Source organism: Orbicella faveolata, unplaced genomic scaffold (genome assembly GCF_042242905.1).
Source record: "Orbicella faveolata isolate gen_17 unplaced genomic scaffold, um_ofav_v1 contig_13, whole genome shotgun sequence".
NCBI lineage: Eukaryota > Metazoa > Cnidaria > Anthozoa > Scleractinia > Merulinidae > Orbicella > Orbicella faveolata.
This window is the reverse complement of record NW_028301540.1, coordinates 30,287,838-30,303,706: the sequence shown is the minus strand read 5'-3', so window position 1 is coordinate 30,303,706 and position 15,869 is coordinate 30,287,838. Positions and strand designations below refer to the sequence as shown.

Here is a 15,869-nt window from a genome sequence, read left to right as displayed (position 1 = left end):
AAGTTTTACAAAGATATCGCTAAAGCCAACATCGCTAAGATAATTAGGCGACCTGGGACCGAGTCAGGAATGTTTACCATGACGTCACATATATCCTTGGGAAAGCAAAAGTTCAAAACAACATGGCGTCCGATAACCTCGCAGGGGATTCAGTGGAAGGTTCAACGGAATCTGAATATAACGTCAATCACGAATATATTGAACGAGTCAAAAAATTTCTAAAGCCTCTTGAAAACAGATGGGACTACGTTCAGAGTGTTCTTCTATGGGAGAAACCGTCGCATTCGTTGTGTTATTTTATTGCGATGACAGCTCTGTTCGGGTGAGATGAAATGTGTGGAACGCATTAGCGGTAAAATTTTGAGCCGCTCATTTGTTGTCGTCTTGTTTTATAGGCTCATGGCAAGTGGCAAATTCCGCCTGGTGCTGCTGCTTATAGTAGCAATGGCGTCATCGCTTCTGATGGAGGATATTAGAAGCAAGGTGTGGCAATTTGTACAAGGTACGTCATAATTTAATGAAGCTTACACTTGTGTAGCAGACCTGCGTGTTTGATGAATGTTTATTTACATACTGGCCATACCTAACAAACAACATAATGATGTTTTTGATTCAATATCAAAGGTGGATTTGATGCAGTCAGCGATAAAGATAGGTAAGTAAGTGAAAAATTCCTGTTTTTGTCTGAAAATCTACATGGTGAGATATCGTTCTTCGCTTACCAGCGATGCAATCAATTAGCAAACTTATGTGATTGTTCGGTTTCGAGTTTTGCTAGTCGGTCTTTATTTTGGTTTCCCCGAGGGAATATATTTGTGTGAACTTGTACAACTAAATTCAAATAAGTTACTTCTAAGTAATTTATGTTAAATAAGAATTAAGCTTACGTTTAATTTTTAATAACAAAAACAACACAGTTAACTAGAACTCTAAATTTGTCCCTGCAGCCGACAAACCACTCTGTCCTTTCATCGTCTTTGTACAAGACTGGCTGTGATTTGGACTACCTTTGTTGCTTGGCATGAAAAACTGAATAAATTGAAAACTGATAGCACATATAAGGTATGATAATTTCCAGGTTTTTTCTTGCATAATTAAAACTGATTTTTGAATAATTTTTTGTACCAACTTTTCAAAACTGCTACATCCTGAGAATTAACATTGTATTTCCTCGTTTAGGAGTCATTGTTTAGTTATTGTTTGGTCTTTTGTTTTGCTATGGCACACAATGCCAACCTTTAAACTGATATTGTGTCCTTAATCTTTCAGTATTATGCTGCTTTATTTGGGTTGTTACTGGTCACAGTTTTTGCTTACCAATACTTGCCTTTGGTGCAGATATTTTATGCTACAGGTACGCTCTTTTCATTTTTATATTTTCATTTAAAAGTTTTGAATGAACATGCCATGTATATTTCCTTGTTTCCATGGCATTTGTAGCCTGGAGGCAGAGTAGATTCTTTTTGAAGGGGGTACCAAGGAGATGGCATTCAAATGACTTTTTTATAGTATGTGATAATTCAACTCTAGTAGACATGAAAACAACCAATATAGGTCTCGGAAACAACAACTACTATGGAAGTGTAACCACGCTGGTAAAAATGGATATTGTTGGGAACTTTGCCAGTTCAGTGGGACTTGTAGTAATTTATTCTGTATTGTATATCCCTCTATTCATTAGGAGATAGTAATACAATTAATATCTCGAACGTTTTTCTCAGTTTGTGCACTGTACTTCTGGCCTGTTATTAAACACAATGGAATACACAGAACAATTAACAAAGCATTGGAACCTTTTTACCGACCATTTGTTGTTCAGTGGCAACACAGCAGGACTAAGCGACTAAGGGATACTGTGACAAAAGGTATCGAAGATGTAACTTGACTAATTAAAAATAAATTTGCATGGATTTGGTTATCAGTTGTTTACTTTTTTGTATGCAGATTAATTTTATCAGTGTTGAGACAAGAAACAAATTTTCAAGAGCCACTGATTTTCTCATATTTCTTAATCTAATTAAAAAAAAAATTATATAATTTTCAGTATAAACAATATTATTTTTATAAACCCTAATTTTGACTTGATAATGTTGTTACCTAAGTGTTGAATGCTTTTTTTCTTAATATACCATTAAGGAACATTTTCACACAGTTTTTGTAGTTGAATGTTTTTTTAAAAATGTTACTGTTATAGACATCTTCATAATAATTAAATGTTTGTCCAAAATCGTAGTCTACAGGTGGATTTTATATCTCCTATGGCTGCCATCTCTAATTGACAATACATAATTATTTATCATTTTTCAAATATCAAAGCAACAGATCGAGAAGCTCCAGCAGATAGTGATGATGAGTTTGCAAAGGATTTCAATCCGGTCACTGATGACACATCTGTTGATCAAGACAACATTCCTTTACAAGATGAAGAATCCAGCTCGTCAGAACCATCATCTCCAGTGCCACCTGTAGAAGCCAAACTTCTTCAAGGACTTATTACATCAGCTATTTCCCAGGGACTGAGCTCCATTGCAAACAGAGAAGATGATCAGGAAACACAAGGTAAGTGTAACTCCAGTCACAACCCGAGCTGTGCAGTAACATGGGGAACTAAATTGAATCCCCATATTATTATACCTTGCTTTGTTTACCAAAAACCTTAACTCAGCTCTTGAGGGCCATTTAAAAGAATTACATAGACTGTGTGTTCAGAAACAGCACCACACACAAAAAATTGATTCATTTTGTAGTGACTTGCATTAAAAACAGTTTTGAAGTCCAGGCATTGACTTTGTTTTTGATGCTTGTCTTTAGGAACCTCTGGAAGGGAAACTCCTGATGCTGAAAGCCCAAGTTTAGATAGTTCTGCAGTGTTTTTGGATGAGCTACAGTTTTCATCTCTGAGCCAAGGTGGCAGCACTTTGGAATTTGAAGAAGGTGAATTTATGGAGGGGTTAGAATTTCCGGACATCGACAGAGATACCGAATCAGACTCTGAAGCCATTCATCCAGACGGCAAGACTACAGTCAACAATAAACCAACACAACCGAAACAAAGACAGGAACCGAAAGAGCCGAAAGACAATGATCACAGACAGGGATCTGGAACACCAGAGAGCATTATGACTTCATCTGGAAACACCGATGTGTCAGACTATGAGATGCTTGACCAGTCGGAGGCTGAAGGCATGACTCCAACTGACGAAACAGACAATGTTGATTCTACCAGATTAGGATCAGTGTCAAATTATGTGGGAAAGTGGTTGGGGTATTGATGTCGAGTGTATTGATTACAATGGCCCATTTCCAAGTTGTCATATGAAGTGTGGACTGATGTAAAATCACCACACAATGTCTAGTCTCCTCTGCAGGCTTTTTTTGTGTCCTGCCAAGGGATGGTTGCATAACATCTCAAAAATGGCTGCGGAAGAGACTACACTATGTCAGGTATTGCTAAGAGTAGTTGCTTACAATCGTGTTAAATTTTACATGTGATAGTGTAGTGACAGTGTAGTGTCATTACCAAAAGCATTTACTGATATCTTTGCATTTTCTCCTGCTCTCACAAAATATTTTCACCACGCCAACAATAAACCCTGCACCTGACGACTCAAAAATGTGCTCTGTGATATTTTCAGTGTGCATCAACTTTCAACATTTCGTTTCAAAAATTATGTTGTTTAATAATTGCTACTGCGAAGTCTAGTTCTTATTTAAGATTTTTAGAAGCACTGTACGTACGTACCACTTGGCGAGTGTCAATTTGTTGAAAAGTGCACCTTGAGAATTATTTTGACAAGCTTGTTTTGCAAATATGGAGATGGCATTGACAAATACTTGCAGCTGTTTGATAGTGTGTATGACTGCCTGCAGGATAAGAGGAAAAGCTGATTTACAGAAAGGAAAATGGTGCATCTATATCCAGACACTTTCATTTTAAATGAGTTAAATCAGGTCAAGTGCTTGTGGCCTGAGGGCAAAAATCAAATTGAATTATACACCACCAGTGAGGAGCTTGGGAATGCTTGGCCTGTACTGACTGTTGTTATTAATTTTAGCTAAGAGTGAGTTATTGAGCAAGGTTTTCAACAAGCCGTTGCTAGTTATTTATTCAACATATCCAGCCATTTCTCAACACTTGGTCTGGGACATTTAGGTTGTTGTTCTTCAATTTTAAGGGACAAATCAAATTTCCAGGATTTTATATGTATCATAAGTTAACTTTATAGTAATTATTATAATCATGAAAATGTAAAACACTGGGTTTATAGTGTACCATAAATTGTGTAGGAAAATGAATGTAACAGTCACATCAAGGCAATGAATAAATAAAAGCTGGTCTTTTTTTAATTTCAGTTTTGTTTTGGGGAATGCCTCATGTAAGTCATGTTACAACCCTCCTCCTATCTAAGGCTTGAGATATTTGGCAGAGCTAAGCCACTAAATTTTCACAAACAGTATAGGTAACCCACTATGATTACCAGTTGAGTAAGGCATAACGGACCTTTGGTGACAAGGTTTTAGCACGGGCAACTTTCCTCATTTCCAATAGTCACAATATCATTGCCTACAATTTAGGGTCCTTTGCTGCCAATGACGTCAAAGGCCAACTAGTTGCCACTGGAAATGGAACCAGTTGCCCATGAGAACAACACAAGTGGAACATTAAAACTTAGTCACCAAACTTTTGTCATGCCTTACTCAACAGTATTGACAATTGTAGTAAACTGATTGCATCAAACAATGCAAGTTTTACACTAGAAACTGGTTGGTTTATTGCCAGACTGTACAAATCATGTCTCTTGCATCTCTCTGAGGCGCCGAACTGCACTCCTCACTGTGACAGCAGCTGTGGTGCTAAAGTGAAAAACAAGATGTAATCAATGACATGCAAGAGCAAACATTAACTTATACTGACAAAACTTTCAGAATACAAGTTACGGAGAAAAATTGTGAAGGGTTTACATGACCGTAACAATTTCACTACATCCTGTTCTGAACACCTTGAAGAGAACATGTATATTTTCATTATTACGAAAACAAACAGAAACAAACAAAAACAAAATAGATGCAAAAAATACAGTCACGACATCTCTACCACCTCAACACACCAGAGCTCTGTCAGGTACTGTGTTAAGAATTGTTACTTATGGCAGCAGTTGTCAAAAATTGGCCCTGTAGAGGAAGTTGCTGTGAGTCTTTCTCATTGCTCTCTCTAACAGGTGCTGAACTGGGGCAGTCATCTACTTCAATCTTATTGAAACCTTGCCTCTCTTGCAAAAACATGGTTGCATGATTCACTTGTTTGCCTTACCTGTCTGTAAGGCAGTCAGCTTGAACTGGTCCCAAAGGGTTCTACTTTAGAGTACTGGACGTTCAGTCCAATATTAAAAGAGAAAACTGTAAATACCTGACAACCCAAGCTCCTCCAGCTACAGTCTTTCCACATCCCTTACAGTACCATATACCAACACATTTCCTCTTCAGGGATTCCTACAAAATACAATCAAAATCTTCTTATCTAAGCCAATAATGTCAACTCAAAATAGCAGATTTTATTAAACGGAATCCGCAAAAAATGTCGGGAGTCCGCGAAAACCAAAGATGAGGAGCAGCATGTCTACAGCTCATAGATCAGACTTTAGCTAAGAGTGTCCTTCCATAGTATCTTGGTTTTCGTTTTTCCACTATTGAACAGAAATAAATATTACACTTACTTTGCCACAGAATACACATGTGTACTTTGAGTGCTGTGTGATTTCCATCTTTTTAACCATTTTTCGAAGTGAGGCACCATATCGAGTACCATACTTCCCTACTACTCCGACCTTCTTGGTTCTTTTCGCCTGCGAATAGACGAGGCAAAAAAGACAAAGTTTGACAAAAATGCAAAGAAATGAACCCAAAGCCTAATTCAAGAATAACAAAGCTATAATAAAAATTTAGTATTTCATCTCGATGGCCATGTTTTCAAAAAATAAACGACGGATTTCTACTCACCATTTTGGACGGTTTCACAGAGTTAAGAGAACAGGAGAAAGAGAACCATACGGGTTCTTCGATTTTGTTTCATACCAACGCCTGCGATTATCAGCAGCGGTATGACGTATACGTCACTTACAACCACATGAAAATATTGTGGCGCGAGGTACAAATTTGGCGCGGAAATGCTTGAACGAATTATGCTCAAATTTTCAACAAAATGAGCAAGAAATCCGAAGAGGAAGGTAAATATAAAGGAAATGAATAATTCTACTGTTAGTTGTAGATCAAATTCATTTCAATCTCTGAATTTTACTCTCTTTGCAGCATCAGATGCAGTGTTAGCGTATCTTACAAAACAAAACAGACCCTACAGCGCTGGTTGGTAAAATTATTTGCCTCAAAGTTTGTTTACAAGCTTCTGCTTTTTGAGACTATAAGCTTAAAGTTATTCAGTTAAATGTAGATTTCAAGACCTTTCGTCATATCCAGTTGCTTCTAAAAAAGACAGACTTTCCTGTCCTTTACTTTTGCTGCACAACGTATCTTATCCTCTTCGAATTCCATAGTTGTTGACTCTTTACTTGAAGCCTTTACTATGACATCACTTTGACTTACAAGAATTTCTTTTCTTTTGTGTCAGTTGATATCTTCTCAAATCTGCACAAAGAGTATGGGAAAACGGTGAGAATTTGAATGATAATAACAAAGCTAATCTGCTATTCATGAGTTCTTCTCGTGGGAGAAGGAATCTCCCATAGGTGATCTTCTCTCCGAAGTGAGCGCACACGAACCGTACATTTTTAATCTTCTCTGGTATTGTGCATTAAAATAATATCTTATTTCTAAAATACTTTTTATTGCAAGGCTGTGCAACGGAGTCTGGAAAAACTTGGTAGTAAAGGCATTATAACTGAGAAGATAAATGGAAAACAAAAAGTCTATGCACCTAAGCAGGTGAGCAGCATCAAAATTTTATTTTTCACAAGTATAATTATAGTAAGGTTATTATATTTAAAATTGGGTGATTTTCTAAGAATTATTGATTTGCTCAATCCTCATTCTAAATTATGGGAACATGGAAAAGGAATGATTTATTAATAATTTTCAAGGCACACAAATTCAGGCACTTTTGAAAAAAATACTAAAGTTTTTTTTATATGTTATTTAGCAGTGAGCATTTCGAAATGATTATTTCTTATTCTGACCAATAGTTTTGTCTTGTATAAATGATTTACAGGACCAGTTTGGAGATTATGATGAAAAAGAAATCAAGAAAATTGATGAGAACATCAACATGTCTACAGAAAAGTTAAAGAGGTTGCAAGAAACTTTGAAAACACAAGAGACAGGTGTTATTGTAGTTGTAGTAGTTTTTCTTTTTCTAAGTACATACTAGTTCAGCAATGCTTTCGAGTGGTATAGCATGGAATATCCCATGAGTCACTGGTATTTTCTTGGTGTGTAGACCAAGAAAATACAAAGAACAAGAGGGACATTCCTTGGTGTACCATGAGAGAGAGGAATGACTATTTTATAACATGCCTTAGAATATTCAGTGGCCAACACAATCAAAGGGATGTACGCATAGTGCACAATGGGAAGGTTGAGTGTAATGCCATTGAATGTACTAATACAATGGCTCTCCAGTACAAAATTAATTTTTGAAGATAGAAATTAGAGGAACTCATTAGTGCCAACACTTAACTCCGGTTTCTGCCGCATGAAATGGCTACCAATATTACTACTCTCTCTGGATGGGATGTCAGTTCATCACAAGTTATCCCATTGACATTTTGCCAAGTTTTCTTTAGAGTTTCAGTACCCTATTTGTGCATCTCAAGTCGGTCAAGAGAGGCACCATCAGAGTAAATTGTCTTGCTTTGTAACACAGCATAACACTGACAATGCTCACACTCCTGACTGCTTGACCAGGGGTTCATAGCTATTGCTCAGTGATTAAGCCAATAAACTTCCCTTCCTGAAGTATAGATAACTTATTTGTTTGGTTGTGACCTCACTCTTAGAGCTGCGCAATGTGAACAGTACATTGACAACCAAGGATGCAAAAGCTAGATTAGAAGAACTGACAAAAAAGGTATTCATCAGCCCATGTTTGAGATCAATTTAGCCTGTGATGTTTAATTTGCATCAGAATTTATTGCTCAGGATTGACAAAGATCAGAGAATAACAATGTAAAAAATAAAAGAAGTATTTTTCAAAGGTCTGTTTTGATCAATCTTTTAAAATATACTGTTATATATACATCAGGGAGATTGATATGTCTTATGACCAATTGGTCCATAGTTAAATCACCACCTCATTAAGTGCTATTAACAAGGTGGAAAAGTGGGTTGTAAGGATTTATGACTTAAATTGACCCTTTTCATAATTTTATATGTCGCTCAAGTATTTCATCCCTGGCCGGCCACCTCGAGTTGAAACTAACAAGCATGTCCTTTCTTCTACCTTTAGTGTGACAGATACCAGGAACGAATCAAGAACATCAAGTCAGGTAAGTTGAACATTGTCACTGAATTGCTTGTGCCTATAGACCTACAGGTGTAAGGAATACCCACGGAAGTAAGATATATATTGAAAAAAAAACAAAAAACTACTGACAAGATTCTAAGAAATGGTATGGTGTAAGATGAATGTGGACTGTATTGACAAACTTTACAGTCCACACTTTGCAGTTGACATAACCAAATAGAGCAGTTTCATAAATTCAAATTTAAAAAAGATAACAAAATTGTGTATTTCAAATGCAACCTCCTCTATTAATCTTTTCTTTCAGCTACAAATCACGTCACACCAGCACAAAAAGATAAGGTGAGATCATGGAAGTAACCATATTTCCAGTTTTAGTATGAAACATTTGGCTATGGAGCTAGTATTTACTTATTAATACTTGCCATGAGATCGTTAACCTTAAACCTTAATTTACCTTCTTTTGTAATAAAGATCTACAAAGAACACAAGCAATTTGTTCAGATGTGGAGAAAAAGAAAACGAATGGTAAGAAAGTTCTTTTCATATAAGAACATCAGTTCAGTTCCTCTCAGGGCATCCTAATGGGTGAATACTCAGGAAGCAATACACCATGGTTGTGTTGTGTTTGGAACTTGCCTTGCTCATCATGGGCAACCCAGTACATGAGGAGGGGTAAATGGGTGCAGAGAGCTATGTAGTTGTGGACCTTGTCTTGCATAGCGGACTTGTGATTCTGCAAAGAAATATTTCTTACCTAGTGTAATAAGCCTGCAGTGTGTTTAGAGGGCACAACACACAGAGAGTTGTCATACACATGTCTGTTTCCTTTTGTACACAATACATGCTATTCTGCTAACCTAGTCCACGTTAGTCCAATAAATATAAATTTGAGTTTTAAACCACAAAACTTTACAATGTCATTGAAAAGGTTTTGATTTGTAAACTCTGTAAAGACATTGCAATAAATGGTTCCCATGACCCCAATCACATGTAATTAACAGTTGAATTACGATAAATTTAAAAAAAGTGTGGTGATAGTGTGTTTTGGTAAAATTTTATTCACTTTGTTTCCTAACAACATTTTCTCTTAGGCCACTGATATTTTAAACGGCATCCTTGAAGGATATCCCAAGCCTAAGAAACAACTTATTGTAAGTCCAAATTTTACTTGATTTTTTGTAGCATGTTGCTAAGTAACTAGTGTTTATCTGTATGGTTCATCTTACAGCTCGGTAAACTAGGAAATGGAATAATAATTTCTTAGAACCCCACAGGGCTTAACTACAGCCCCTTGTTTGATCCACCTTGTTAACATGGCCAGATTCTGCTAACCTACTGGATTGGTGGGTTCCATTGTTGTAACATTGACTTGGCAAGTGATCAAGTGTATTGGAATAATAAATTTTAGAAATAATTCTGATGTGTGCTCCTAACAATCAAAGACATGTCAAAAGTAAAGACTAAATTGTGTGCTGGCAAAAAATAAAAAAAAAACAAAAAAAAACATTAAATTGAATAGTTTTCATTAGCTGTCATGAAACAATGTAAACTGAACATCTGGTTTACTCAAGTATGCATGGTTATCCTTCATACATGAAAGTAAGATTAGCTCTGCTTTGGGCCATGTCCAGAATGTTACTGCTTACCGTAAATCCTCGAATTAGCGCCTGCTTCAAATAAGTGCCCCCTTTGAATAAGCGTCCCTTCTATCAGCCAAAATTTAAAATAGGTGCCCCCCCCTCGAATAAGCACCCCCTTCCCTCCCCCCCCATTTTGTGGATGAGTAATGAGACAACAAAGGATGTATAGTTTTCGTCATGTAGTATTAGATTTGTACATTGTTTTAGTTTGTGAACACGTTTAGCGAACACGTTGAACACCTTAAGTACTAATGGTGCTGCGATTTAAACTTGAGAATCAGCTTTTTATGTCAATAAACAGCTTATGTTGGTGTTTGCACGCAGATGATGTATTAAAAAATGATCATGTCAGGCCGTGATTTGGGAAAAATTAAATAAGCACCCCCCTTGAATAAGCGCCCCCTGCCTTCTCCTAAATTTGAAATAAGCACCCGGGTGCTAATTTGAGGATTTACAGTATCCCTGTTTCTATAGCATTAAATGACTGGGAGTATTTCACTTCTTCCCTGAAACCACAGTAGTGTTACCCCTCAGCATTAAATTCACCAGTACTCATTTATAACCTTTGGTGGAGAGAGGCACAGGGTGAAGCATCCTCAAAGACCCAGGCTTAGCTAGTCAGGATGACACAATATTTTTGCCGGGTGACACTATATTTTCAGGCAAAAGTTTACGTCGAGACTATCTGCCCCTGGGTCTCTGAGGATGAGTGCAGCCCCAAACTAATAACAATAGCAATAAATAAGTACAGAGAAAAATTTAGGATTCAGTTTGAAAAACAAAAACTACATTGTGTCTATTTGCTTGCCCTGCAGGAGGATATTGGAATTGAAACAGATGAAGAGTATGGCGCAGTCATACCAAACAGTTGAAATGCTTAGTACAGAATATCATGCTTTGTGAATAATCAGTGCAACGAAAAAGTTCTATTATGGCACAGTCACACCACATGTACAGTCTTAATTAATACCTTCTGTGTAACATATATTATGGCAGATTAACACAGTGATGAAGTTCTGTAATTTCATTATGGTCAAACTTGCTTAGGGCTAGGGCCTTTTTCTTTTGCTATAGCCAATAATTTTGGTTCAAATAAAACTAAGAAACAAAGTCTCCCTGATTGAATATTTATTAATATACTGTTACTGTGTAAGTTATATTAATGAAGTTACATCATACGTAAAATAATACATGATTTCATTTCTCTCAAGATTTTTTGTAATTCTTATCTTGCACGTAGGAAACCCATAATTTACACCTACTGGTAAACATTGAAGTTTTTAGCCAATTGAAAAAATAACTAGTTCTTGGACACTTTAAAAAAAAAAGACAGTCAAGAGCATTCTTGCTAATTTGTAGCTCTGACAAAATCTATATTTATCATAATTCATGATCATTTTACCTTAAATAACTTGCTCCCACAAAGTTAAGTGTAAACATGTATATTCTTTGTGCAAAATTGCTTGCGAGACTTATACATAATTTTGGTAAAATAGCTAAAAATAAAGATTTGTGGAATGACTCAATCTGTCACCCAGACGTAATCCAAGAGCTTCATGACATTTTCATAGAAGGTGAAGACAAAGGCAACATCAAAGCACACTCTGCCAAGGCGAGGCACTGTTCCCTTGTAAAATCTGTGAAAGAAATTGGTTTTAAAATTCCACACAGTTGGCAAATCTCAATGTATTAAAATCTATTAAAAAAAATTCTACACCCCTCTAACCACTTCAAACACTGATGTAGAGAAAAGAGGAAGTGCAAAGTTTGCCAAGAATTTACTAATAAAAGGAGTTCATGCAAACCATAAACATATTAAAGATAACACAGGGCTTGCAAAAAGTGCCATCCGGTCATCCGGGACGAGTAGATTTTTCCCTCTGGGAAGTAGCTTGCCCGATAGGTGGGCAAGGCATCTGGCAAGTTGCTGGTCAACTACTGTATATCATGAAAAGAGCAAGCTATGACTTGCCTAGGGTAAGCAAAATTTGAAAGCTACTTGTCCCAAGGGCAAACTGGAATTCAAGTTTTTTTTCGAGCCCTGTGTTTAACAGCTACAAAAACATTCAAAACAAAAAGTTAACACACATGCTCAGCATGTCTGTCACATAATTTATCTTAGGGTAGTTACTACATTTCAATTTTGTCCTCTACAAAACAACCATTAGAAAAGCTAAATTCTTTATTAATAGCGGTTGCACTCGACATCAACATCATGGTTGTGTAAGCTCACTATTGCTGACTAGTTGGCAGGTGAAGATTGTTGCCCCATCTTGAATGTTTTCATTCAAGAACAAAAAATGCTGCAAATAGTTGTTTTGTACTTACGCCTTCAGTCCTTCATATTTGATAATCCTCATAACACAATCTAAAGTATTCTTATATTTGTGTGCTTCCAGACCCTGCAACCAAAAGACACAAACTGCATTAATCCTTTCAAAGGATCCTTGCAATGTTCATATAATGGTGTGTCTATTCTGCAATGCTAATGGGAAGTCCTAAGAGAGAAAAATCTGACAAGCAAAATGGCTCAAAAACCTATGACTTCACCCTAAAATGAATTACTAACGATGGCTGTTTTTTAAAAAGAAATTAATGGTTGTGTGGTAACTGTCCCACCCACCCCTCTCTCTGCCCCCCTCCCCACCAATGGCAAAGCCTTGAGTAATTGAGTTGCAACCAACCTGCATTCTTGTTTTTACCACATCGACTGGAGTGTTACCAAAGACACTTGCAGCTCCGGCTATACCGCCAATGATGAATGTTTTTATAGAGCCAATGTCTTTGCTTGGATCTCCTCCTTGAAGGTAACTCTTCAGGTTGGAGTAGACAAAGAAACGGATCATCTGATTGGTTCCCTGCTTAATTACTGTCGCTGTTAATCCCTTGTATACTCCACCTAACCCTGAAAGACGTTGTAAATGCACATGGGTACAGAACTAGTTAGTCAATACCCTTCCTGACACTCAAGGTCTAATTCAAGTTGTTATTTTGATCAGTAGAACACAATTTTCTAATTAAGTACTTACAGCTGTCACTGACTAAACAACCACAGACTGTTAATTATGTTTAAATTATGAAACTTCTACACAATTTGCCAAACAAAGTAATACATGTAGTTCAACAATTTTTCAGCTTCTAATTAAATTGATAATGTACTGTCACAGTTTCAGTTTGGGGTTCAGGACCTTTCAAGGTCATGTTACAAAAGAAGACACTATTAAATTTATAAACCTTGCAAGATGGATAATGATCATTTTCAGGACATTTTTGTCCCTAACTACTGATCAACAGTGATGTATGCATGGAAAATTACAAATCCTATGCCAACGGTTTATAGTTTCAAACCAGACATTTCAAAGAAAGAAGTTTTTACAGGATGCTCATATAGGAAGGGTCTACCTTTGAATAATTTGGCAACAAGCTATGTTTTACCTTCTGATTTCACTATTGTTGCAACACCACTGAAGAAACCCTTGAATCTTGGATTTGGCTGCGTTTGATCATGAATGAACTTGACTTTAACAGTTTCCATAGGGCATACAATAACAACTGCCTCCATCACACCAGCACCTAACCCACACATCAGTGTCTGTACTTGTGATAATTTACCCCTGTCATCTGCCATTTGATTTTTTAGATACTCGAATGTTGCAAATCTACAGTATGAAAGAAGCATTGTTGGACAATTAGTAAAAATATATCATGGAAAACCAAGCAAAATGGGTATGCCAAGCTAAAAAAAGAATCCAACAAAAATTCTGGACTTAGAGCAAAACAGAACTTGGTGTGGTCTTTGTTAATAACGCTCACCTTACAGATGCTTTTGGTATTGAACCATACAACAGTGAACTAAGACCTCTGTAGAGACCAAAGAAACCATGGCTTTTCACTGTTTTTACAGCGCAGTCAACAGGACCTTTGTACATGGGTTTAGCTGCTCGTTCATCAAGTTGTACCTGGGTTTTAACATACTCAGTGGGGAATGTACAGCAGATTTCCAGTCCACCGGCTATACCCCCTGTTCACCAAAAAAAATAAATCAAAAAGATTCATTTTTGAGAAGATTTATTTAAATTTTGAAGTTTGTTGGTAAGATGCAGATTATAATCTTCCATCAGATGATTTTAACCATCTTGTTTTTGTTTGTTTCCAAGTATTGAAAATGATTCTACTATCACAATAAAACAATCATTTCAGCATTCCCTTCCATAATTTTTGAATAATGTTTTACGTCATGTCAAAGAAGGAAAAAAGGCAGTCACGCAATTTAATTACGCAATTTTCCCTTTGACACACCCCTAGGACACCCACTCGATTGTGATGCTACGCTACCTAGACTTCACAAGGATTTCATGACAATTTGTAAAACAAGAGGATTCCATGACATTTTGTAAACACGTATCACTTTTCCTGTTGACGAATTAGCCTTGCGATAGCCTTTAACGTAACGAAAGCAAGCTGTTTGCGGTGGATCCACTTTAGTTATCGAGCAACGCTCAAACGCGATCATGTATCATGTATTGTGCGTAAATTGTGATCGCCCATCGAAATACGTGCCACGTAGAATGACCCAGGTATCATTCGTTTCAGTTAAGATTAAACAAAATTTTCGACATTTCTTCGTCAAAATCTATTTATACTTGAGATCAAGACTTGTGAAGTCTGTCATAAAAAGGCAAGCTCTCGTTCTGTAAATCGACGGACGCACGCGAACGAACGACCTTTGTACTTTGGCTGAGTTCACTGACAATTGAGTTCTCACCGCGTCGTTCACGTTGTAAAACATATAAACTATCATACTTAAATGCTGCTCTGTTAAATCTTTATCCCGGTTAATGAACTACCTTATGCCCTTTATTATATTAAAGCTTTATCTTGAAAGCCTATAGGTTAACCCTTGCATTACTGATACCCATACGAATCTCGTAATAACGCTGATTTGCCAATATTTGGACACATACTGGTTAAAATAAACAAATATTCACCTTCACCATTGCATTCTGAAACAATATTTTACAATGACAGATTTGATAAATTACTAGACATCGAGAAGAGTCCCATACCAGCGAGAATCGCTTTTCCTGGATGCCTTTTTCCTTTCCCACCGCCTGACGGTGAAGCACATAAATATCTCCTCCGATAATACGTGGCAGGGTCTGGAGTCGCCGCTAAAGCTCCTCTATAACAACTCTCCAAGGAAGACATTTTAAAATTTGCTATGTCGAACCGATCGCTCTCTGAATTAGGAAAAAAATTTCCAAAACACAACTTTCACCACGTGAAAGAGATGTGAATTGTGGCCTCGATTAACCTCCGCTGGTCACACTCCAAGTGGCACGATGCTTCTATCATATAGCGGCACCTGATTGGTCAATTGATGCTTTTGTTCAGCTATTTGCATTTTGCGTCTTTATTTCAACGGAAGTTCAATATTTGCTGAAAAGTGAACATCTGATTGGTTCGTTTTACAAGTTAAGTATCGGGCAACAAATATTGCATCAGTAACAACGTCAACAACCACCAAGAACCCTTCCTTTTCTTCATCATTTGACAGAGTGAAAAAATGTCTGCCTAGAAACGGCACTTGAAGATACCATGACGCGCCTTCCCGTGGGACATAACTGGGGGTCAAAGGTTACTACAACGTAAAAAAAAAAAGCTCGTGCTAATCTGATACATTGCACGTTCATGTTTGTTCGTGCGATTTCAGTTGGTATTTGTTATTTTCTCTTTTATTTATAAAATGAAGTCAA

The 15,869-nt window shown here is 36.9% G+C and overlaps 4 protein-coding genes across 4 annotated transcripts; 2 read left to right on the top strand and 2 right to left on the bottom strand.

Annotated features, from left to right (window-relative positions):
* The first annotated feature begins 11 nt into the window (after nt 1-11).
* Nucleotides 12-4,347, top strand: LOC110054410 (reticulophagy regulator 3-like). Its single transcript, XM_020760804.2, has 8 exons — nt 12-322; nt 396-502; nt 625-655; nt 948-1,062; nt 1,270-1,354; nt 1,722-1,865; nt 2,317-2,559; nt 2,812-4,347. Exons 1-8 carry the CDS (start codon nt 123-125, stop codon nt 3,270-3,272), a joined length of 1,386 nt encoding a protein of 461 aa, XP_020616463.2. The 5' UTR covers nt 12-122; the 3' UTR covers nt 3,273-4,347.
* Nucleotides 4,348-4,747: 400 nt separating this feature from the next.
* Nucleotides 4,748-6,095, bottom strand: LOC110054415 (large ribosomal subunit protein eL43-like). The gene is made up of 4 exons (XM_020760810.2): nt 5,998-6,095; nt 5,715-5,843; nt 5,408-5,490; nt 4,748-4,854 (listed from the first exon to the last, which is right to left on the bottom strand). The coding sequence occupies exons 1-4, from the start codon at nt 5,998-6,000 to the stop codon at nt 4,791-4,793; spliced, it is 279 nt and encodes a 92-aa protein (XP_020616469.1). The 5' UTR covers nt 6,001-6,095; the 3' UTR covers nt 4,748-4,790.
* Nucleotides 6,096-6,117: 22 nt separating this feature from the next.
* LOC110054413 (homologous-pairing protein 2 homolog) lies at nt 6,118-11,223 on the top strand. Its single transcript, XM_020760806.2, has 11 exons — nt 6,118-6,224; nt 6,307-6,360; nt 6,623-6,663; nt 6,847-6,936; nt 7,220-7,331; nt 8,007-8,077; nt 8,456-8,495; nt 8,778-8,812; nt 8,945-8,998; nt 9,565-9,624; nt 10,929-11,223. The coding sequence occupies exons 1-11, from the start codon at nt 6,200-6,202 to the stop codon at nt 10,983-10,985; spliced, it is 639 nt and encodes a 212-aa protein (XP_020616465.2). The 5' UTR covers nt 6,118-6,199; the 3' UTR covers nt 10,986-11,223.
* A 1-nt stretch (nt 11,224) lies between these two features.
* On the bottom strand, nt 11,225-15,446 carry LOC110054412 (tricarboxylate transport protein, mitochondrial-like). Its single transcript, XM_089285399.1, has 6 exons — nt 15,180-15,446; nt 13,927-14,134; nt 13,549-13,772; nt 12,798-13,018; nt 12,442-12,515; nt 11,225-11,750 (listed from the first exon to the last, which is right to left on the bottom strand). The coding sequence occupies exons 1-6, from the start codon at nt 15,319-15,321 to the stop codon at nt 11,636-11,638; spliced, it is 984 nt and encodes a 327-aa protein (XP_089141525.1). The 5' UTR covers nt 15,322-15,446; the 3' UTR covers nt 11,225-11,635.
* Between the last annotated feature and the right edge of the window lie 423 nt (nt 15,447-15,869).